Source organism: Ailuropoda melanoleuca, chromosome 11 (assembly GCF_002007445.2).
Source record: "Ailuropoda melanoleuca isolate Jingjing chromosome 11, ASM200744v2, whole genome shotgun sequence".
Taxonomy (NCBI): Eukaryota; Metazoa; Chordata; class Mammalia; order Carnivora; family Ursidae; genus Ailuropoda; species Ailuropoda melanoleuca.
This window is the reverse complement of record NC_048228.1, coordinates 78554155-78578910: the sequence shown is the minus strand read 5'-3', so window position 1 is coordinate 78578910 and position 24756 is coordinate 78554155. Positions and strand designations below refer to the sequence as shown.

Below are 24756 nucleotides of genomic sequence, written 5' to 3'. Positions count from 1 at the left end.
ATGAAATTTGAATAAACAACACAGCTTTTTTTTTAAGTCTTCAAAATTTTAAGCAAGTCTGTTTCTTTTACATTATCTTTGCTAAGAGTAACAAAGAAACAAAACATATACTATGCAAAAAAAAAAAAAAAAAATTTAACTTGTATTTTAAAAAGTATGTTGTAGGGGCGCCTGGGTGGCACAGCGGTTAAGCGTCTGCCTTCGGCTCAGGGCGTGATCCCAGCGTTATGGGATCGAGCCCCACATCAGGCTCCTCTGCTGTGAGCCTGCTTCTTCCTCTCCCACTCCCCCTGCTTGTGTTCCCTCTCTCGCTGACTGTCTCTATCTCTGTCAAATAAATAATAAAAAATAAAATCTTTAAAAAAAAAAAATAAATAAAAAAAAATAAAATAAAATAAAATAAAAAGTATGTTGTAAGAAGACAAGATAGCAGCCAGAACACTGACCTCTAAGTCTGGCGCATATACCATGAGGATGCTTACTGCACTCCTATCTTGATTTGAAACATCTTTATTAGCTGTTAAATTCTGAAAACACTGTATCCGTAGTACTTGTCAATGAGTGCAGTCGAGCAAAAACCAGCTTCATTTTGTATTTTTACAAAGCTGAGACTCACATCTGTGCTTTGATCTAAATTTAAAAAAGGAAATGAAAATTCAATATGAAAATAAGCAATGAGAAGGTAACTTTCTCCAAAACAAAAGCACTGAAGTGTAAAATGTTATAAACAAAATATAAACCCTATTATATATCTAAAAACTGGGTATTAGTTTAGAACCAAGATTTTAATATTTCAAAGAAAGAGAATTTTAAAAGCAACATGCATTTACAGTTTTAAAATTCAAATACAAAAAGGTTAAAAAAAATGCAAAGTAAAAGGTACTCTCCTCTCCTGTGAGGCAATCTCTATTAAAAACTCTCATGTAAATTTTCTAGGAAGTACAAGTATATGTATGTAGCATACACTTGCCAAATTATGATTAAAGTCACTGCATTTCAAATCACTAAAATGTCTTAAATATAACTTTTAAAAAATAATTAGACCCGTTGCTCTAATTAATCAGAGCTTAGGTTAACTTTTAAAGCCAATGTTCATCACAATATCACTTATAATGGTGAAAAGTGAAAACTACATTCATGTTCAACATTAAATGAAAACCTCCAGTAATCAGTTTATTAAAAATATCTTCTAAAACATAGCCAGTTACGGGGTGCCCGGCTGACTCAGTCCAAAGAGCATGTGACTCTTGACCTTGGAATGGTGAGTTCAAGCCCCATGTTCGGTGCAGAGATTACAAAAAAAATAAAGAAAACTTTCAAAAAAAATTAAAATGTAGCCAGTAAAAATCAAGTTTAGAAAGTTTCTAAGGCCATGCTCATTAAGTCAAACCAAACCAAACCAAGATACAAGCTTATGTGGGTATTCTATCTCATTTACACCAAAGATGCATTTTAAGTAAATAAATAAAACACTGGAAGAAAAATACACGTACAGAGATAACTTCTCTGAGAAGATTATAGATTTTGTTGTTTTGGGCTTCGTACAGTACTATCTCTCACAGCTTTTCAGCAACAAGCATGCCTTGTGTTAAAAAACAGGGGCTGTTAGAAAACCATATCCAGTTCAGGTTTAAATAGAACAAAACAATTTACGAAAGTAGTTCTACTAGCATATTCTGACAGCTGTAATAAGTAGGTTTCTTATTATAACTTCTATAATTCTGTAAGACAAAAGACTAGTTAATACTATTATAACAAAGTCCAAGATCCAGGGAAGACTGGGTTTGAATCCCAACAGTACCTAGTGCCTTTACCCTGGGCAACTAGCCAGAGCCTGTTTCCTCCAGTGTAAATTAGGCATAACAATATCTGATTGAGAAGACTGATGTGATAGGTAAACATAAAGTGTGCAAAGGAACTCAAGGGACTGGAAAATATAGCCATAAATACCAAATGCCATTATTGTTGATATTCAAACAGGTAACTGTATTTTAATTTCAGACTCAAGTAATTTTCAGCCGTTTTCCAAAATGGAAGTGCCCAAACTGCTCTTTACTCAAATGCAGGACCTACTCATATGTCACCAACTATAGAAACATTCATATGGTTAGTACTTACTATGTGGGCCAAAAAATGAATATACACATAAACACAAACCAAAGAATACCTTTACTTATAAGCCTGTAGCAGTTAATTGTCTAAGAAGTTTTACAATCTTTTCTTTAAAGATTTTATTTATTTTATTTTATTTGAGAGCCAGAGTGAGCAGCAGGGAGGGACAGAAGGATAGGGAGAAGCAGACTCCCCACTGAGCAGAGAGTGGGGCAGGAGCCTTGATCCTAGGACCCCAGGATCATGACCTGAGCCGAAGGCAGGCACTTAACTGACTGAACCACCCAGTTGCCCCAGAAGTTTTACAATCTTAAAAAAATCCTAACATAAGCCAAAATATAACAAAGAACAGCTGGGAGTGCTAAACTTTTTGCAAAATCTTTACCCTCCATATACTAATATGTCATTATTTATCATTACCAATTTAGACAATTTAGTGTCTTATATTGAGGTTTTGTTCTAAGTCCTATTAAATTATATGGAAAAAGATCACAAATAATTCCTTTTAGCAATGTACCATCTTTTACAAACACAGATTAAAGTTATTTTTCTTCATTTATTTATTCCATCAACAACCCTACTGATTATCTAACTGGTCCTCCCTGACCTCATGGGCCTCCCAATCAAATAGGCCACACAGCCACAGACAACGCAGAAGATGAAGTGATGGAAGCAGACACATGGCTATTTACAGAAGCCTGAGGTGGGCAAGGACAGAGCTCTGGTAAAGGTCATGTGCTCCAGAGATAAACAGAAGCCAAGCTTAAAAACTAGGAAGAGACTAAAGACAGCCAGTATTTCTTTAGATTAAGTTCCCCCACCTCAAAAAAAAATCAACACACCAATCAAATTTAACTCTTTTTAAAGTCATTTGGAAAGGGGTCTTGCAGTGAGAAATCTATTCAGTTTATGATGATCCAATAATAGCCCAAGTAGTAAATCACCCAAATCGATGGAGAAAATGGAGGAAGAATTCAAATGACTATACAAGCAGATAGAAAGTAATAGACAGGTTTTTGGTGTGTGGAACACAAGGTAATGTACAGTTAGAAGAAAACACTTCAAATACTTAAAATTTACTTGGTAGGCTCTTAAAATTTACCTGGTAGGCTCTCAATACAATAAAGCAAGACCTAGGAGTGTTTGCAGAGGTCATCTCCTACAACTTTGCCTGTGCAACTTCAGGAAAAAAGACCACAAAAAAAAAAAACTTCATTAAGGACTGGGTTGGAAATGGGATAGAATACGCTATCTTGCCCTTAACAAAAACATGGCCTTTCAAACCAAAGTACTGTGTACAGTTCTAAATACTAGTTCAGAGGCAGTGGGGTACAGTGATTAACAGATGTGTTCATCCAACTTTCTGCCACTTACCAAGTCACAGTTCCTTCACTTACAAAATGGGAGTAGGAATACCTACCTCTGAGTAGGTACAATTAAATGAAAAACATGTAATTTTTTAGCATAGTACCTAACACATAAGAGTGTTCTCCAAAACAGCAGCTATCATTACTACTATAAAGCAAGAAGTAATCTCCCAGAGAGAAGCCATTACAATATCAAGAGACATTCTCAAACTTAAATATCCATTAAAATCACCTCAAGGGTTCGTTGAAAATGCAGATTCCTAGAACCCACTCCTCCCAGGGATTAATTCTACAAGTCTAAAGTAGAATTGTGGGGGGAGGGGGGGAGAAAAAGAAATTAAACACGAAAATAAAATATAAAATAGAATGTGGCCATTCTCCTGCCCAAACATCAAGAATTCCTAAAATAAGAGAATCAAGGTACTGCCCTATTTAAAAGAAAAAAAAAAAAAAAAAGCTAAAAACTAGGGTTCTTCCACACAAAGAACTGATCTAAACCAGTATGTTCAAGAGGAATACACACCTGTTCAGCAAGTTTATTCATTCAACTAACATTCATTGAGTTCCTACTATGCAGTGAAAAGGACAGACAAGGTCCCCGTTTTCTAAGAGTTCAATTTCTAGTGTAGGAAACGATATAAAAAATAAGGAAATTCCAGATAGTACAAAATATTATGAAGAAAATAAGAGAATGGAGAGATAGTTGGGGAGCAATCTCCTCAAAGAAACATCACTTGAACTGAGACCTGAATGACATGATGGAATTAGCTACAGCAAGACCTGGGAGAATATCGAAGCCACAGGGTACGACGAAGGTAAATGCCCTACGGCAGAACAAGCCTGGCAAGTTCCAGGGACAGTGCCAGTAGGGCTGGAAAACAGGAAGAAATTAGTACCCAGGCTCCGGGGTACTAATCTAGGCAGAGGGATATATGGTGAGTTAAGGGAAGGAGGCAGGGCCAAAACATTAGTTCAGATTTTATTCTGAACGTGATGGAAGGCTTTCCAAAAAAACGGGTAACATAATCTGATTTACACTTTAAAGGATCTCTTAGGCTGTGGTAAGGGGAATGCAAGATAAAAAGCCATAGTGGAGGCTGGGAGACCAGGAGGTTACTACAGTAGGCCAGGTAAGAGAGCTGGCAAAGGCAGAGGTAGTAGCAATGGGAAGTAGAGGCCAAATTTAGAATACATATATTAAACACTGTAAAGGTAAATCAGAGAAAAAGAACTAAGTCACAAAATAAGCAGTAAGCATCTGGGACTATTACCCAAGAGATAGGGAATAAAAAGTGAGATTTAAAGGTTTTAGGTACGTTTAGGACTAAGGAACATGAATGGGTTATTAGCATATTTAGGATACTTCCTAGTAAGTTTTATCCTCTGAAGCTGAGGTGAAGGGGACATTTCCTTCTCTTTTGGCACCACCAAGAAGGCACTGGGCTAAACGGGCATACATCCAATACTCTTGAGTGTGATTCATAAAGTAAAATCTTACGGGCCCTCACTGATGAGGGCTGGCCAGGTGGTCAGCATTTGGACCACAGTGTAGCTATCGAATAAGACTAAAGCTTTACCTCAATCAAATCACTAAATTAGCAAAACCCTTTTAAACTTTCTGTCGCCAGCTTAGGCTATTCTGTCCCTGGTCTCCCAAGGGCTAAACAAGAAAACCTCAGAGTGACACACAATGCAGATTAACTTCTTAATGTTATCACAGAAGTCTGGGAGGAAATCTTTTAAAACCACGATTCTAATCATTACAGTCTGGCAAACATACAGTGAATATACCCTAAATTTAGGGTCCAAAAGTCTCTCTCTACGAAAATATATATTTTGTTACTCCAAAGTGCTACCGTGTAGAAGAGCAGGTTACAGTAAAGCATATGTGGTATGATGCCATTTTTGTGTAAAATGTATGACTGCAAAAAAGTCTGGAAGGATATAAATCACTACCAACATTTTGATCATCTCTGGATGGCAGGGTTATCAATAACTTATTTTCTTTTTTGATTATTAATTGTAATAATTCTCCAATTACAAATTATTTCATATAAGCCAGAATATTCAGTTCAGGTTACATAAAAGATTAAAAAAAAAAAAAAACCTTCAAGGAAACGTAATTTCATTTCTCTAAATCAGCAGGATTTCAACTGTGGTATTAAGGAAAAAAGATCTCAATTGCACACACTGGAGAAAGAAATTTGTTAAGAGGTCCATGATATACCACACAAGGATACACCCTTCAAGGAAGTGGTCTAAATGCCTAAGTACTCTTCCTGAATTTCATAAGGGGCAATCAATTAGCGCATACTTCTGTTGTTCTTCCTTGCCATTTACCAAAGAAACACCTCAATTAATCAGTTCTCTGGGGACAAAAAAAGGCGGGGGGGGGATAGTAAACACCAAGTTAGGGCAAAAAGGAGGTTTGGTCCTCTGGTCTCTGTGCTGTCGGGGGCGCGGAGGGTGGCAGGGCTTGAAGCAGGCTACACTACAGGAATCTGCGTGGCCCGATCACCTCAAGTGGAAAGGAACACAAGCTTTCTGCAACCTCCACGGAACTGGGCCGTGAGACCACCAAAGGGTCTCAAGACTAAAACACCTGAAAGGTCTTACACCATCTAAGTTATTGTATATGTAGAGGGGCCAATGATTTCTGACAATAACACACAAAAACTGGAAGGTCTCTTCAACAAACACAGGTATTATGTGCGTGAGGCTCACCGACTCTTGATGCAAAACCAAGACACCTTCTCTTATTAGGGCCATATCTTCGATTCCGCAAACTAGAACAACTCAAAACATCCTACTGACTTTCTACAGCTAACAAATATCATCTTGGCTAAAATCCGAACACACACAGAAGCAGCCACTTTGGAAAACTTTGGTTTTAAACGGCAACATTGGACTTCAAGTGCGCCGGTAACCAGTTTATTGCACATGTCTTTATAAAGGGTGCTACCTCTTCACTGTCAGGTCTGGTTCCACTTACTGAACAAACAGAAAAAGGGAATACTTTCAATTTGTACCACAATAAGGACTAAAAAGGCTCCGGCTTTCTGGATGGCAGCTTTCCTGTCTCATCAATCACAACAAAGGACGCATCCTAAAGACTTCATCAAACCTAGAGAAACAGAGGTAAATGATACAGTGTATCAGGGTTTGAGGGTTTTTCCTTCCAGCTACGACTCTCTTCTTTTTACTCCCATTATACGCCTCCACCCGAGCTGACTGTCTTGCCCTAAAAATAAAACCACCCGTGGCTACCGTCCACTTTTCCTGCTAAGCCCCGACTCTGGTTTCCTGCAGAGAGAGCCAAATTGCAGGCGCTCTGCCTCACTCTTCGCCGGGAGACGAGGGCTCGGCAACAGCGGGCTTCTCCGGGTGCACGGTCCCCAGCCCGGCCGGAGAACCACCGAGCCCGAGAAGTCAGCCCTGCTCTGCCGCAGCCGCCGCAGTCCCCCAGAGCCTGAGGAGTCCCCAGGAAAAAACAGGGTGAGGGAAGGGTGGGCCGGCAAACGGCGGTGGTAGAGGGGGAGACACTCACCCGCCCAGACAACAACCGACGGGGCGGGGAGGATGGGGGCCAGGACCAAGGCTCGGCAGAAAGACCGCCTGAAGCTTCCGGAAGGCTGCGGCCGCTCGGGACGCCGCGGCCGCTGCTGCTCCTGGCCGCTGGCTTCCTCCCCTCCTCTGTTTTGATTCGATTGACCACGTCACTCTAAGCCACGAGACCCGGATCTGCCGGCTCCAGCGGGCGGCGGCGCAACAGATTGCAGCGACTCGAGACCCCAGCGGCCCGCCTGCAGAGCATGCGCGCGCCCCGCGCCTGCCCAGTGTGTCGGGGGAGGCGGGGCGGGCGCGAGCGACACGCTATTCTTGGGGGCGCAGAGCGCGGGGGTTGCAGTTCCGGTTTGGAGGGGTGGGGCTGAGCGCTGTGAAGTGAAGAGGGCGAGGCCTCGCGTCTGCTGAACTGGCCCGCGTAACCTCTGTTTCGTCTTTGGTGAACAATGTCCTTTGCTGTGCGTCACTGCTTGATTTGGTGGCTTTCTCTGACCCAAGTCCTTAGAATGGCGAGGGGAGAAGTAGAGATGGGCGCAATTTAGTGTCTGCTGAGAAAGGGTACCTCTGTAGAGTTGTGGGTGGTTTTCTGTTTGTTGGGGGTTTTTTTGTGTTTTGTTTTGCTTACTTAGGCCCGGGTGAAAATTGGAGATGAAAATTTACTCCGATGCACAGAAGTGTGTCAAATATAGTAGTTACTGAACCCCTTTACCCTCCCTAACGTTTTTGAACCCAGAAAGCTGTGTAAAATTAAGCTCAAGAGAAATATGAAAGGGAATATGTCACCAAGCATGGCTCGCTGGTTAGGAGATAGTGGAGAATGGGCAGGGGGGAAGCTTTGTTGGGCGGCACCCCTAAGCCTTTGTTGCTGGAATAAGGATACTATTTGGGGAGTAAGAACCTCATTTCTTTTGGACCTAGTTTGGTGCTTCCTACTCTCCCATTCTGGCCTTCTTAGTCTCCCACCTAAACCTTCAGGGCCCTGGAAATTTCCCACTTTGGCAAAGCTTAGGGCTACTCTGTTTTAGGTCCGTGAATTAACAAACTTTAATCAGAACAGGACCAGTGGCAAAATAAAAGTAAGTTCCAAACAAAGATTTCACAAAGGCATATCCTCTTTGCCTCTCTTGCAAAAGAGATGAAAGTTAGCTGTAAAGAACTCTCTTCCTTCTTCCGACTTGATGACCTTTTCACCTCTGAATTTCTACCTAGCCACTTAGTAAATCCTCTCACCTGAGTCACCTTTAGCAAATTAGTAGTATAATTTGCAAGATCTTTTTAATGTAGTTGGATATTGCACACAGATAAAGATTTGTAGAAAATTAAAGTTTTCTGGTAAAACTCAAGAGTGTTTCCTAGTTAATAGATTACAAGTAAATAGAAGTCAAACTCCTTGGCCGTTAATCTGCCATCTTGAATTCTGTTTACTCAAATTTAGCTTGAGGTGGAATCTAATGCCGTAATGAAGTTCATGTGCTGACACTGTAGTAGAGGGTCTTTAATTTGTGGAACTTTAATTGTGGAACAGAAAGTCTTCTATGCTTGGGTGCACTCATGTATACACAGATGTGTTTGAGAACACTTTAAAACAGTATGTCACAAAACTAGAATTGTACAGGATGTTCAAAATTATCAATACTTGTTTTATAAAGTATGTTATGGGAAAATTAAGATGTTGGGATCCTTGGTAGGCAGCTTCCCAGGTAACCTCCAATGATTCTCATCTCTGGAAATGTAGTCCCCTCCAGCCCTTTGAATCAGGACTAGTCTGACCCATAGAATACAGCTGAAGGTGTGTGACTTCTGAGGCTAGGTCATAAAGGCACTGGTTGCAGCTTTCTACCTCATTCTTTTGGATTGCTTGTATTGGGGGAAGCTAGTGTACACACCACTCCACTCAAGCAGCTCTATAAAGGGACCATGTGGAGAGGAACAAGAGCCTCCACCAACAGCTGCACCAACTTGCCAGCCATGTGAGTGAACTACTTTGACTGGGCTGATCTTGTAACCACAGCCAAGCGTTCGATGACTGCATCCCTGCCTAGCATCTACTTGCAATCTCATGAGAGAGAGAAAGGGCCAGCTTTACTCACAGACGGTGATAAGGGGTCTTACATGGTTTATGCCCAATTGTAAAGTTCAACCTTTCTAAACTTTAAACAGTAGAGAAATAAAAAGTGTGTTTGTGATCCTATATGTAAAGTAATTTGAAGCATTACAGAATTCTACCACAGTACCTAGAACATAGTAGATACTGAATAAATACTTTAAAAAAATTTTTTTTTATTTTGGGGGGCAGCAAAAGCAAGGTTTATTGAGTGATAGTAAATAAAAGTGTATTAGGAGTACAAAGCTCCCAAAGAGGGAGGGGCCCCAATAGGGTTGCCCAATGAATACTTTTTTTTAAAGATTTATCCATTTTAGAGAGAGAGAGTGCATACAAGTGCACAAGTCAGGGGAGGGGCAGATGGAGAGAATCTTCAAGCAGACTCCCCGCTGAGCTCAGTGCCCAAGGCAGGGCTCAATGCCACGACCCATGAGATCACGACCTAAGCAGAAACCAAGAGTTGGATGCTCAACCAGCTGAGCCACCCAGATGCCCTATATAAATATTTGTTGAATGGACACATAGAATTAAAAGACCATTTGGAAAATATTGGGAATAAATACTGATAAAGGAGTAACACCATAATATATGAAGGACCCATACAAATCAATTCAGAAGATATTAATGCCTCTAATACTTGTGTAGGTATAGAGTATGAACTGATGGTTTATGCACAAAAAGGAGTTACAAATAACTAATATTTGAAAATCTTCAATCTCGGGTGCCTGGGTGACTTAGTCAGTTAACCTTCTGCCTTTAGCTCAGGTCATGATGCCAGAGTCCTGGGATCAAGTCCCACTTCGGGCTCTGCTCAGCAGGGAGCCTGCTTCTCCCTCTGCCTACCACTCCCCCTGCTTGTACTCTCTTTCCGTCAAGTAAATAAATCTTAAAAAAATATCTTCAATCATAATGCAAATTAAGAGGTGCCTGGGTGGCTCAGTCGGGTAAGCATCCAACTCTTGATCTCACCTCAGGTCTTCATCTCAGGGTCATGAGTTCAAGCCCCACATTGGGCTCCACGCTGGATGTGGACCCTACTTTAAATAAATAAATACAGGGCGCCTGGGTGGCACAGCAGTTAAGCGCCTGCCTTCGGCTCAGGGCATGATCCAGGTGTTCTGGGATCGAGCCCCACGTCAGGCTCCTCCACTGGGAGCCTGCTTCTTCCCCTCCCACTCCCCCTGCTTGTGTTCCCTCTCTCGCTGGCTGTCTCTATCTCTGTCAAATAAATAAATAAAATCTTTTTTTAAAAAAATAAATACATACATACATAAATGAAAATTAAAGTAAAATTTCCTTTTTAAACTACTACTTTATGGAGATTTTAAAGATTTTTTTATTTTTAAGTAATCTCTATACCCAGCATGGGGCTCAAACTCACAACCCTGAGATCAAGGGTCTCATGCTCCACCGACCAAGCCAGCCAGGCACTCCTGGAAATATTTTTAATTAGGATAATATTGGTTCTGTTAGCTCTACTAGTAGGAATTTTTAGTTAGCTTTTTGGAAATCAATTTGGCAATATATATGAAGTTCTATAAAATCATATCCATTAGCTCAATTTCACTATTAGGAACTTAAAAGTTAATAACATTATAAAGATATTAATTGCATTTATATGATGGAATAAAAACATGGAAATAAACTATGTGAACAATGGTAATGGAATAGATAACTTTGTTGCATTGTATGTTAGGATCTAAGAAACATGAGTATAGAAGTAATTTAAAATAGATTTTAAGAAAGTTAATCACATTTTATATGATGGAGAAAAAATCTAGAAATAATCTAAACATATAATGGTAATGGAATGGATGAATATGTTAAATTATGTGTTAGGAATTAACAAACTTGTTACAACTCCCTTTCTGAACCAAACCCTACTTTGATTCTTGATCTAGAAAAAGAAAGTGTAAATAATATATGCTTTATATATTCATAAAAGCATTCTGGAAGATATTCCTAAAACTACTGACATTGGTTACTGGCGGGCAGGGTGGGTGGGTGGAGAGGAGTAAGTGGTGAGAGATTTCCTTATGATTTTTTACCCTTTTGTGTGGTTTGAATTTTTACATATCCATACCTTAGTTTTGCAATAAGAAAAATCATTAATATTTTTTTACCTTTTGTGTGTGTGTGGTTGTATTAGGCTGCCTGTCAATATACAGGCTGCCATAACAGAATACCACAGACTGGATGGCTCAAACAACAGAAATTTATTTTCTCAAAGTTCTGGTGGTAGAAAATCCAAGATTAAGGTGCCCACAGGGTTGGTTTCTGGTAAGATCTCTCTTCCTGGCTTACAAATGGCCACCATCTGGCTGTGTCCCCACATGGCCTTTCTTCTGTGCACAGGCCCTCCTAATGTCTCTTCTTATAAGGACGCTAATGCTGTTGAATTAGGGCTTACCCTTATGACTTCATTTAACTTTAATTAATTCCTTACAGGTCCTATCTCCAAATATAGTCACATTGGGTGTTAGGGCTTCAACATATGAATCCGAAGAGACACAATTTAGTCCAAAAGAGTGGTGATATCTATACATATATATGTAATATATATATGTATATATATCATGACATTTACCATTCTAACCATTTTTGAGAATACAGTTCTATAGCATTAAATACATTCATGTTGTGCAAAAATCACCAACATCTATTTCCAGAACTTAAATCTTTCCCAATTAAAACTCTGCCTATTAAACACCATGTCAGGTGTAGAGATTACTTAAATAAGTAAGACTTAAATAAGTAAATGAATCATACAATATTTGTCCTTTTGTGACTGACTTATTTCACTTAGCATAATTTTTTTAAAAGATTTATTTATTTGAGAGGAAGAGAGGGGTAGAGGGAGTGACAGGGGACGTGGGGCTCAATTTCACAACCCTGAGATCATGACCTGAACCAAAACCAAGAATCAGATGCTTAAACTGATTGCATCAGCCAGGCACCCCTCATTGAGCATAATTTAAAGTCATCCATGTAGCTTATAGCAGAATTTCCTTCCTTTTTAAGGCTGAATAATTTTCCATTACATGTATATACCACATTTTGTTTATTTGTTCAGCCATTAATAAAAACTTGGGTTGCTTCCACTTTTTGGCTTATTGTAAAACTTCTATGAATATAGGAGTACAAATATCTATTCAAGTCACTGCTTTTAATTCTTTTAGATATATACCCAGAAGTGAAATTGCTGGATCATATGGTTATTCCACATTTAATTTTTTGAGGAACCATTATACTGTTTTCCACAGTAGCTGCACCATTTTACATTCCTACCAGCAGTGCATGAGGTTTCCAATTCCTCCACATCCTCACCAATACTTGTTACTTTCTTTTTTTTGTGAGAAGTGGTCTATCACCATAGCTTTGATTTGAATTGTCCTGATGATTAGTGATGTCGAAAATCTTCACATGTGCTTAATGGCAATTTGTACATATCTTCTTTAGAGAACTGTCTATTCAAGTACTTTGCCCATTTTTTAATTGGATGGCTCGTTTTTTTGTTGTTGAGTTGTAGGAGTTCTCTATATATTCTAGATATTAACCCCTTATCAGATATATAATTTGCAAATATTTTCTTTCATTGCATGTGTTGCCTTTTCACTCTGTTGACAGTGTCCTTTGCACAAAAGTTTTAAATTTTGATGAAGTCCAATTTACCTATTTTTCTTTTATTGCCTATGTTTTTGGTGTCATATCCAAGAAGTCATTACCAAATGCAATGAAGCTTTTCCTCTGATTTTTTTTTTAAGATTTTATTTATTTCAGAGAGAGAGCGTGTGCATGTAGAGAGGGAGAGGGAGATGGAGAAACAGACTCCCCACTGAGCAGAGAGCCTGATTCTGCTTGATGCCAGGACCCTGAGACCACGACTGGAGCAGAAGGCAAACGGTTTACCAACTGAGCCACCGAGGCCCCCCCGCCCCAGTCTGTTTTCTTCCAAGAGTTTTATAGTTTTAGCTATTAAGTTTAAATCTTTGATCAATTTTCAGCTGATTTTTTTATATAGTGTAAGGTAAGGCTCTAACTTCATTCCTTTGCATTTGGATATTCATTTTTCTGAGCACCATTTGTTGAAAAGACTGTTCTTTCCCTATTGAATAATCTTGATACTCTTGTCAAAAATCATCTGACCATATATGTAAGTGTTTACTCTGGGTTCTCTATCATATTTGTGTGTGTGTGTGTGTCCATTTTTATGCCAGTACCACAGTGTTTTGATTATTACTATGGCTCTATGGTAAGTTTTGAAATCCAGAAATGTGAGCCCTCCAACTTTTTTGTTCTTATTTTAAGATTGTTTTAACTATTCAGGGTCCTTTGAGAGTCCATATGAATTTTAGGAATGATTTTTCTATTTCTGCAGAAAATGTCATTGGAATTTTGATAAGGAGTGTGTTATCTGTAGATCACTTTGGGTAGTATAGATGTCAAAATAATATAAAGTCTTCCAATCCATGAACACAGGATGGATGTCTTTTCCTTTATTTGTATCTTTAATTTCTTTCAGCAATGTTTTCTGGTTTTCAGTGTAGTAGTTTTCCACTTCCTTGGTTAAGTTTATTTCTAAATATTTTATTCTTTTTGGTGCTATTATAAATTGGATTGTGTTCTTAATTTTTCTTTTGGATTATTCATTGTATATAGAAATGCAACTAATTTTTGAGTGTTGATTTTGTATCCTGCAACTTTGCTGAATTTATTAGTTCTAACAGGTTTTTTGTGGAATCTTTAGGGTTTTCTACATATAAAATCATATCATCTACAAACAGAGATAATTTTACTTCCTTTCCAATTTGGAGGACTTTTATTTATTTTTCTTGCCTAATGGCTCTAGCTAGAACTTCCAGTACAATGTTGAATAGAAGTCATCAGTGAATGAATTATGACTACCGTACAGCATATGGAAAAATGCTTATGGACCTGTTGTTAAGGGGCAAAATGACACAACATGCACATTATAATTACATCTGGGTAAAGAATATTACACAGTTGAATAAACACTAAAAAAGGGAATATTAAAAAGTAAAGATGTTTGTGTTAGGAAGTGAAATAATTCCTGATCTTACCATGTTTGAAAATTTTTTTAAAGATTTCATTAATTTAGAGAGAGAGTGCACAAGTGAGGGGAGGAGCAGAGGAAGAGGGAGAGAGAGAATCTCAAGCAATCTCCATGCTGAGTGCAGAGCCCAACATGGGCTCAATCCCAGGTCCCTGAGATCATGACCTGAGCCGAAATCAGCAGTCAGATGCTCAACCAACTGAACCACCTAGGCACCCTTCATGTTTGAAATTTTAAAAATATTTCAGCAGCTGGACTATAGTCTGAACTGAACATTTTAAGAATTACTGTGTTTTTAATATTAATATTCTAAGGATATTGAGCTTTGTTCTTAAAATTAATCCATTCATTCCAAACAGTAGTTGGGATTGATGTTTTATCTCAGACCTGAAGGTTTTGCACCTATTAAAACAGTTTACAAACTGTTAAAATGCCTGAGATAACTTAGAGTTCAGAGAGGTCTATGTTTTTTTGTTTTGTCTTTTTAATACTCTACTCTTGGGCTCCTGGGCGGCTCAGTTGGTTAAGCGGCTGCCTTTGGCTCAGGTCAAGATCCCGGGGTCCAGGGATTGAGTCCCGCATTGGGCTCCCGGGCAGCAGTGAGGAGTCTGTTTCTCCCTCTCCCCCTCCCCATGCTCATGCTCTTTCTTTCTCTAAAATAAATAAAATCTTTAATTTAAAAAATCTCTACTCTTTATCATATTTATTTCCAATGCTTTTACAGTTTGCTGTCTTATTTTCATTAACTATAATTTTTAATGTGCTGAAATTAAAAATTAGGCAAATATTTCCTATTTTCCTTTGAGTTTTTTTTGTTTTGTTTTATCTGGTTTTTACTTCTTAGCCTAGGTTATCTTCAGATCAGCAGCTGTTTGTTGAATACCTGTTGTGTGTTGGGACACTATGGGCAAATTTATGAGTGAAAATCATGTGGCCTACAAAGAAAATACAGATCTAAACATTTAATGAATATTCTAATTTCTTCTAAATTCTCAATTATTTATTTTTTATATGTAAATTCTTAATTTATTTGGGATTAATTTTGGCCAATATGCTTCTACAGTTCTTTTGAAAGTTAATGAGGCACTTCAAATTCATATTAGAGCTATTTTATTATTCAGTGTAAAACCTGCAGTTAGCCAGTTGAAGGTAGTTATACAACTTAAATTCAGGAGAATTAGATCTTGAGAAAGTATATTCACTTTTACAGTCATCAGAATAAATTAAATTACTCCTATATTTTGTAGAGTTTGCTGTCTCATCACTATCATGCTATGTCCTCAGAGAACATGAGTTGTATCTTCATAATTTAAAACTGCAAAGGGAACCAGATAAGATTTTGGATGTTCATTTTTTCTGTATAATAATAAATAGATAATATTCTATTTACTAATTTTTAGAAAGTAATAAAATTAAGATAAATATATAGAATGATTTTTCAAAATTTTGTGCAATATATTGAAAAAGGGCACGTGGTGAAGGAAAATACTGAAGTTTCATGAGTAGAAATCTGAATAAGAAAGACTTTTCTTTGGATTAGGAAAATAAAAGGCAAATTATTTGTCCCCTGACGTTGGGGATAATGTTTAATAAGCAAGTGTGGATAATATTTAATAAGTGTGGAGAAGCAGTGTGATAGCTTCAGTATGGTTGCGATTTGCCTTTCCACATTTCTTCTTTTTAGAAGATATTACTTATGGGCGCGTGGCTTGTTAGGTGGGTAGAGCATGCAACTTCTTGATCTCGGAGCTGTGGGTTCAAGTCACACGTTGGGTGTAGAGATCGCTTAAAAATAAAATCTTTTAAAAAAGATATTACTTATTTCATTCTCTGGAACACATTAAACATACACACACACAAATAAAACTAGGGATTATTGAGTTCTGACAGTTATTAAACTATGTCTGTTTTTTATTCCACAGGCTCTATCTAACTCCTCACCAAAGTATTTCAGTCTCTTCAAAGTTTAAAAGATATCATCTTCGGGGCGCCTGGGTGGCTCAGTCGGTTAAGCCACTGCCTTCAGCTCAGATCATGATCCCAGGGTCCTGCTTCTCCCACACCCTTCCCCAACCTGGGCGCATGCTCACTCACGTGTGTGCTCTCTCTCTCTCCCTCTCAAATAAATAGATAAAATCTTTTTAAAAAAAAGATGTCATCTTCTGCTATCAGAATATTCTTTCTCCTAATGTGATATGTAGAACTGTAAATCTTGAAGGAATCCCAAAGCATTACAGGAGGATTTTAAGTACCCATTTCCTATTCGGGCTATTATATTACTATTTACCTGACTAAATCCACAGGCTTTCAGATTCAGCCACATTCCAAAATGCCACCTATTTAACTTTCCCTTGCTAGTGGAAATCAACTTTAAATTGTTAAAAAGAATCTAAATGCCAAATTAATGGGAGATTAAAATAGATGAAAGGATGGTCCTTTCCTGAACTAGGCTTTAATCTAGAATCAGCTATGACTAGTAATCCTTTGGCTCTGGGAAGGAGGCGCTGGACCTTGAGGAGGAAAGATAATTAGAAACTAAACTGGGATATCGGGGATGCTCTGGAATGTTCATAGATTCAATCCTATAGGATTGTGGGTCAACAAAAACCCACAAATTTAATTAAATGGTACACTATATATTAAAATGCTCTGCAAACAATAATGAACTAGACTATTAAAAAACCAGTTCTGAATGATTTGTAATATTAGTGTTATACACATATTAGCAAGTCTCTACCACAAATGATGCACTTATGCTTCTAATTATATGAAACAGTTTGAAAGGAGTCTAGCTCAAATCATTGTATCAGGGATTGTTTCATTTTTTTTTAAAAGATTTTATTTATTTATTAGACAGAGACAGCCAGCGAGAGAGGGAACACAAGCAGGGGGAGTGGGAGAGGAAGAAACAGGCTCATAGCGAAGGAGCCTGATGTGGGGCTCGATCCCATAACGCCGGGATCACGCCCTGAGCTGAAGGCAGACGCTTAACCGCTGTGCCACCCAGGCGCCCCAGGGATTGTTTCATTTTAAGTGAAAAGGGGTCCTGTTTTTCAGCCCACAGCTAAGAATATATGATATTAAATACTACCCTCCCCTGGGACACCTGGCTGGCTCAGTCAGTGGATCGTGGGACTCTTGATCTCAAGATCATGAGTTCAAACCCCACACTGGGTGTAGAGATTACTTAAAAAATAAATAAATAAATAAAAGTAAAGACTACCCTCCCCTACCCCATTCTGTGTTTTTAGAAGCATCAGCTTTTGGAGTCTATCCCTTCCCCATCGGGTCTAGTGAGAGGTATCAGTTAAGAAAACTATCACAACCCCCACCATTATCCCTTCCCTCATGTAAGGGAAGACAGGAACAATGAAGGTTGCCTTTTAGAGGGAATACAATTTTCTAAAGAGAGGGCATTCTCTCTCCTTACATTGTGAGGGAGAGTAGAGAATTTCCCCTTCCCTAAGATTAGGAAGGGAGTTACCAAAAGAATCATTCATAAAGTAGAGGTGCTTCAACCCTCTGAACTATTACCTGCCTCAATAAGTTGAGAATCAGTGATTGCCTGTGGTCTAAAAATTGCTAAGCCATTCACCTGATGCTGCTAGGGAATAGAAAAAAGAGACATGAGAGGGGTGCCTGGCTGGCTCAGTCAGGAGGCTCAGTCAGTAGACCCTTGATCTTCGGGTCATGAGATCAAGCCCCACATAGGGAATAGAGCTTACTTAAATAAACACATAAGTAAAAATATTTTTAAAAGGCATGAGAAAGTGAGTACAGCTGAAAGAGGGGGGTGTCAGCTGGGTAGTGGGGCAGACTGCATACCTACTGTTTGGAATGGCAAGTTTCCCAAGACTCAAGTTGTACTATGTGGTACAGCAGGGCCCTAACAACCACCTCATCACCACATATGCACAAATGCACATGTGATGCATATCCATACCAGCTATGTATTATCTCCAGCTCAAGCAGGCAAAGAAATTCCAACTCCAAGCTCTAAGGAGAGAAACACCCCATTAGCCCAGCTTAGTCCAATCCTGGTCCAATTGGCTAGGGACTGAAGAGCAATATTATGTGTGAGCAAACTCTTGGAGAAGGAGGCATGGGCAAGCTCATTTAAAGAAGCGAATGGAAGGTAAATGAGAGACATCACAGCACGGTTTTCTGCAACCAATATTTTGATGATAACAAAATTGGGAAACTGGCCCACTGTAAGAGAAGATATGTTCCATTTCCTAACTAAATCCTCCATTTTGAGGTAAACATCTCAAGAGGAACAATGTCATTGACCTACAACATCAAATAATGTTTAGTATAAAATTTCATTGCCACTATGACATGACCGTAGTTGGCAAAAGTGGTTACATATTTTATCTCTCCAATAAATTATTTATGGAAGACACCCCCACGGAAAAAAAAAAACAAAACTCAAGAACAAAAAGAGAAAGTACTCATTTGGAATAATTGTAATTTTATTAATCATTATGTACCTGACTTCTAGGCAAAATGTTTTTTGGACCATGAGAAGGTTCACAGTATACAAGTAATCATCATTATCAGCAATAATAACAAACACCTATAGAGCACTTATAAAAGGTCAAGTGTTTCTGCTGCTGCAGTAATGGTTAAGTCCAAAGAAACTGAGTGCCTTCTAAGAGGAAATCATTGTGTGGAGTGCTGGTGCTGGAACAATTAAAAATTTTAAGTATGGGGGCACCTGGGTAGCTCAGTCAGTTGAGCGTCCGACTCTTGATTTCGGCTCAGGTCATGATCTCAGGGTCATGAGATCAAGCCCTATGTCAGGATGCATCTGGGGTGTTGAGCCTGCTCGGGATTCTTTCTCTCCCTCTCCCTCTGCCCCTTCCCCACTCATGCTCTTGAGCTCACGCTCTCTGTCTCTCAAACAAAATCTAAAAAATAAAAATATAGGAACAAATACAATGCACAAAGATCAGTGGTTGCCAAGATTAGGAGTGGAAAAGGGTCATAGGGGCAGCGGGAGGGAATTATTTCAGGTGTTCAATTGTTTTGTAGCCTGTCTGCGATGGTGGTTACAAGAATCTACACATGCAAAAAAAAAGTCTATACATGCATAAAATATCATAGATATGTACATTACACTGAAAACATGAATTTTTATGTATTTTTGACAAAAAATAATTATCTGCATAAAGAGTTTTCTTGATACTTTGAAAAATATTACCTTGTATTAACATATGTATAATCGTAAGTATTAATATATGTATACATCCGTGAAGCTAGCACCACAACCACAACCAAGAAAACTAATTTATCACATCTAAGTGTTGCTTTTGTAATCCCTCCTTCCTCTTCATTCTAGCTCCTCTTCCCCAAGCAATCACTACCTAGATTATTTTGCATTTTATAGACTTTTATATAAATGTATACACACAACATGTACTCCTTTTTTGTCTTCTTTCACTTAGCATACTTATTTTGAGATTTATCCCTGTTGTTTCAATAGTTCATTCTCTTTTATTGCTGTGTAACATTCCATTGTAGGGTATACCATAATTGGTTTATCCATGAACTTCTCTGGGTTTTCAGTTTGGGCTATTAAAAATAAAGCTACTAGGAACATTTGTGTATGTATTTGTACGATAATATGCTTTCATGTTTCTTGCATAAATACCTAGGAGTGGAGGGACTCCTGGGTGGCTCAGTTGGTTAAGCATCTGTCTTCAGCTCAGGTCACCATCCAGGGCTCCTGGGATCAAGTCCCGCATCAGACTCCTTACTCAGCGGGGAGCCTGCTTCTCCCTCTGCCTGCCACTCCCCCTGCTTGTGTGCTCGCTCTCTCTGACAAATAAATAAATAAAATCTTTAAAAAAACAAACAAACCTAGGAGTGGAATGGCTGTGTCATATGGAAGGCACATATTTAACTTTTAAGAAACTGCTGAACTGCCAAAGTACCATTTTACATTCTCATCAGCAATGTGTAAGGGTTAATTCCTTCTTATCCTCACCAATAATTGGTATGGTCAGTCTTTTCAGTTTTAGGCATAGGTGTGGAGTGTTATCTCACTGTGGTATTAATTTGTATTTCCCTAATATCTAATAGTGTTGAGCATCTTTTCACGTGTTTATTTGCTGTTACACACCCTCTTTGGTCAAGTAAGTCTAAAAATTTTAGTGAAGCAGCTTTCAAGAAATATAAACATAAAATTTAAAACCTGCAAGTAGTTACTATTTCCTCTAAGAGCTCTTTTTTAATAGTTTGTTTAAATAATAGCTTTATTGGGGTGCCTGGGTAGCTCAGTCGATTAAGTGTCTGCCTTTGGCTCAGGTCATGATGATGCCAGGGTCCTGGGACTGAGTCCTGCATCAGGCTCCCTGCTCAGTGGGGAGCCTACTTCTCCCTCTCTCTTTGCCTGCCACCTCCCCCTGCGTGTGCTGCCTCTCTCCCTATCTCTCTCTCTCTCTCTCTCTCTGTGTCAAATAAATAAAATCTTTAAAAAAATAAATAATAGCTTTATTGAGATATGATTCATATACCATAAAATTCACCCTTTTAAAGTGTACAATTCATAGTTTTTAGTATAGTCATAGATTCGTGCAACCACTACAACTTTCTACTTTCAGAACATTTTCATCATTACAACAAGAAACCACATAATCAGTAAGAATCACTTTCCATGCACCTCCTTCCGGCCGCTGGAAACCACTACTATACTTTCTGTTTCTGTGGATTTGCCTATTCTGGCCTAGCGGTGGGATTGCTTGGGCAAATGGTAACTCTAGGTTCAGCATTAAAACTGTCTTCCAAGCAGCTATACCATTTTACAATCCTACCAACAATGTATGAGGGTTCCATGCATTCTACATACATTCTACATTCTCACCAACTTGTTATTTTTTTTAAATATTTTATTTATTTATTTGACAGAGAGACAGCCTGCGAGAGAGGGAACACAAGCAGGGGAAGTGGGAGAGGAAGAAGCAGGCTCCCAGCAGAGGAGCCTGATGTGGGGTTTGATCCCAGAACGCTGGGATCACACCCTGAGCCTAAGGCAGACGCTTAACGACTGCACCGCCCAGGCGCCCCGTCTTCTGTTTTGAGCCACCTTCCTGGGTATGAAGTGGTATGTCACTGTGATTTTGACTTGCATTTCCCTCATGACTACTTAAGTGGAGCACCTTTGCATGTACTTTAGTGGTCATTTGTATGTCTTCCTTGGCGAAATGACTATTCATATCTTTCACATGTGTTTTAAACAAATTGTCTTTTTATTGTTGGTTGTAAAAGTTACTTATATATTTTGGATTCAACTCCCTTATCAGCTATATCATTTGTAAGTATGTTTTTTATTCAGTGGATTATCCTTTCACTTTCTTGATAGCGTCCTTTGAAGCAACACTTCTTTGTCCTTTGAAGTAAAATACTTCAAAGTTTTTAATTTTGATAAAACCCAGTTTATGAATTTTTTCTTTTGTCACTTGTATTTTGGTACCATACCTAAGAAAATATTGCCTAATCAGAGGCCATGAAATTTTACCCCTTTGTTTTCTTCTATGTGTTTTATTGCTTTAGCTCTTAGGGCTATGATCCATTTTGAATTACTTTTTATATATTATGAGTTAGGGGCCCAGCTTCATTCATTTGCATGTGGAGACCCAGTTGTCCCAGTACCATTTTTCGAAAAGATTATTTCCCCCCATCTTTTTAATGGTTTTAATCTCTCACTGGGAAATACGTCTGTGCAAAACTCACGCATCACTTAATTTCTAAGCTCAGTATAATACTTGTTTAACGTCTACCAGAGCTGTCTGTCATCTTATGACCTGAATATAAATAGTCATAGTTTTAGTTTGCTTTGACATCTGAGAGATGTCCAGGAAGTAAGCTATATTTGCTTTTTTAAAAAAACCATGTTTCTGGGGTACCTGGTGGCTCAGACGGTTAAGTGTCTGCCTTTGGCTCAGGTCATGATCCTGGGATCCTGGAATCGAGGCCCACATCAGGCTCCCAGCTCAGCAGGGAGTCTGCTTCTCTCTCTCCCTCTGCCTGCCACTCCCCCTGCTTATGCTCTCTCTGTCAAATAAATAAATAAAATCCTTAAAAATTTTTTTAAAAACCCATGTTTCCTAGTACAGTAATAATTCACATTATTCTTTAGAGACAAGAAAATGTAACTCTTTACAATGTTATTTAGTCCTATAGTTTCTTGTATAAACATATCATTTTTTAAACTGCAAAGATATTGGAAGAACATTTACTTATATCCAGTGATGACTTTGTTAGAGCTAGAACATAGGTTCTGCACATAGCTTCAAAGTTTACTTTTTAAACAAAATTTACGTACGTTAACAGAAAACATTTGTGACGGTTTTGTACCATGTTAACTTAGTTAAGCAAGAACTGAGTCCCAGAAATTTTCTTCCTTACGTAGTTACAGGTTAGCCTGGACCACAAGAGACATTTTGGACGAGGGCAAGATTTGGAAAGCAGAGGTGATAAAGGAGCAATCTTAAAAAAAAAAAAAATTATTGCGACATAATGCACTCTCCATCTAACCATATTAGATGGTTAGCTCACCCATTATCATCTTTTTGCACTTAAAGGGTCAATGCAACACACCACATACTGTTGCAGTTCCCACACAGTCACTGATTTGTTGGCTCACTTTGGAGGTGCGAGGCAGCAGCGGGGTCCAGAACAACTCTGTCTCCTGCTGGATCTCCTCCTTCAGCTCCTCCAACTCTGACTCCTGAGTCAGCTGCACATTTAGCTTCATAACGAAGGATGCTAGCCTCTCTTGCAAGTTACCTGCATCTCTCAAGTTCAAGGCTTAGGGGTGGTAAGGGACCAAAGCAGGTTCCAGGTTGTCCTCATGGGTTCCAGTTTATCTTCGCTCTCCTCTACCTCATGTCCATTTTTCCTTCTGGACTGCCTGCCATGTTGTCTTCAGGCCCAGCACCACACACAGAAGCAAAAACCATATATAAACTATTTAACCAATTTCCACAACGGCATAAGGTCAAATTTGGATAGCAAATCCTATATCATTTCCAGCGGTACAGTTTCTCTGATCAAATCCTGTTACATCATTACACACTTAGAATCTTTGAGAATCCTTCCTGTCAATAAGACATCTAAGTATATAATTAATGAAGAGTCAACTGGCCTATGCAACCTTCACTCCTAATTCCAAAATGCTTGTCCGGAGAGTGTTTTATCCAATTGTTTTTTGTGAGCTCTTGTTTCTTACAATATTCAGCTCAAGATTATCACTTGGATATTCCCCCATATTCTGCTTTAGTATATCAGATGAACACTGAGACTGGATGAAATGGCCTGCGGGTAAAAAATAAACTTTTAGGTCTATTGAATACAGGAGTACAATGTACAAGACTGGTTAAACTTGCTAATCAGCCTCTTAGGGTCACAGAATTAATTTAAGGGATATGGAATGCCACTATAAAAGGGATAAAAATTAAAATGTTAAAATTTAGAATGTATGATTTTAAAAATGTATGTCATCTAGGTATCTTTTTTACTTTAATGTGTAATTCTTACAGATAAAGTTTTTAATAGAAATTTCTCTCCCTACTGGGTAAAATTGAAAAGGGAATGATACATTAATTGACTCTTTGACTGGTACTAATTGGAGATGCGAAATGAGAACCTTTAGAGTTACTTAAGCCAGGCCTTGCCAGCTGCTACTGCAGAATTGGGTCCCTCATTTCTTTTCTCTCTCTCTCTCTCTCTCTCTTTTTAAGATTTTATTTATTTATCTGACAGAAAGAGAGTGTACAAGCAGGGGGAGCGGCAGGCAGAGGGAGAGGGAGAAGCAGTCTCCCTGCTGAACAGAGAATGCGGTGGAGGGCTGGATCCTAGGACCCTGGCATCATGACCTGAGCAGCCACTTAACCGACAGAGCCACCCAGGTGCCCCTAGGGTCCCTCATTTCAACTGATTGTTCAAGGATATCAGGCAATCAACCTGGTTCACTGATAGCTGTTCCAGAACACAGGGTCATGGAAAGCAGTGGCCCAGTGTCAACAGTAGATGGCAAATTCTTGTGAAAGAAAAGAGCAAGTTGGTCCAGGGAGCTAACTTACAGGCAGTATTCCTGGCAGTGATAGAATTAGATACAAATAGAGGTCCTATTCTCTGACTGTCTACTGACTCTTGGGCTGTAACCAAGGAATTTGCAATCTGGCCTAGCAAGTGGGCCAAAAACTCACTGGATAATAAAAGGGGTACTGCTCTTGGAAATCTTTATGTAAATTCCAAAGGCAAACAAAAGTGAAACATGTTGCTGCTCACCAAAGAAACCTGATGCAAGGGATCAACAAGTTTGATCTCTGGGTCCATGAAATGAGTTGACATTAGGGAATTCAAGCCAAGAAGCAATGGACCACATGACAAAATGTACCAGTGGCCTTCACTGAAACTCTAACCGTTAATAACATTTCTGTTTACAATTAGTCTTTGGCAGTATTCCCAGGGGAGAAGGTCCAGAGCATAGCTGGCCAGTAGATAATATTGACCCCTTATCTATTGCTCCA

General features: G+C 38.8%; 1 protein-coding gene across 4 annotated transcripts in view; it reads right to left on the bottom strand.

The window, feature by feature from the left end:
- Positions 1-7237, bottom strand: part of SMIM14 (small integral membrane protein 14) — a 70050-nt gene extending 62813 nt beyond the window's left edge. Inside the window, exons 1-2 of one of the 4 annotated variants that reach the window (XM_034671931.1) lie at positions 7027-7163; positions 6509-6603 (exon numbers count right to left, since the gene is read on the bottom strand). In XM_034671931.1, coding sequence (XP_034527822.1) covers positions 6509-6563 — 55 coding nt within the window. In that variant the 5' untranslated portion in view covers positions 6564-6603; positions 7027-7163. Of the gene's footprint in view, positions 1-6508; positions 6604-7026 lie in introns of those variants that run through there. The other 3 variants (XM_019805885.2, XM_002925167.3, XM_034671929.1) reach the window with 3 other exon arrangements.
- Between the last annotated feature and the right edge of the window lie 17519 nt (positions 7238-24756).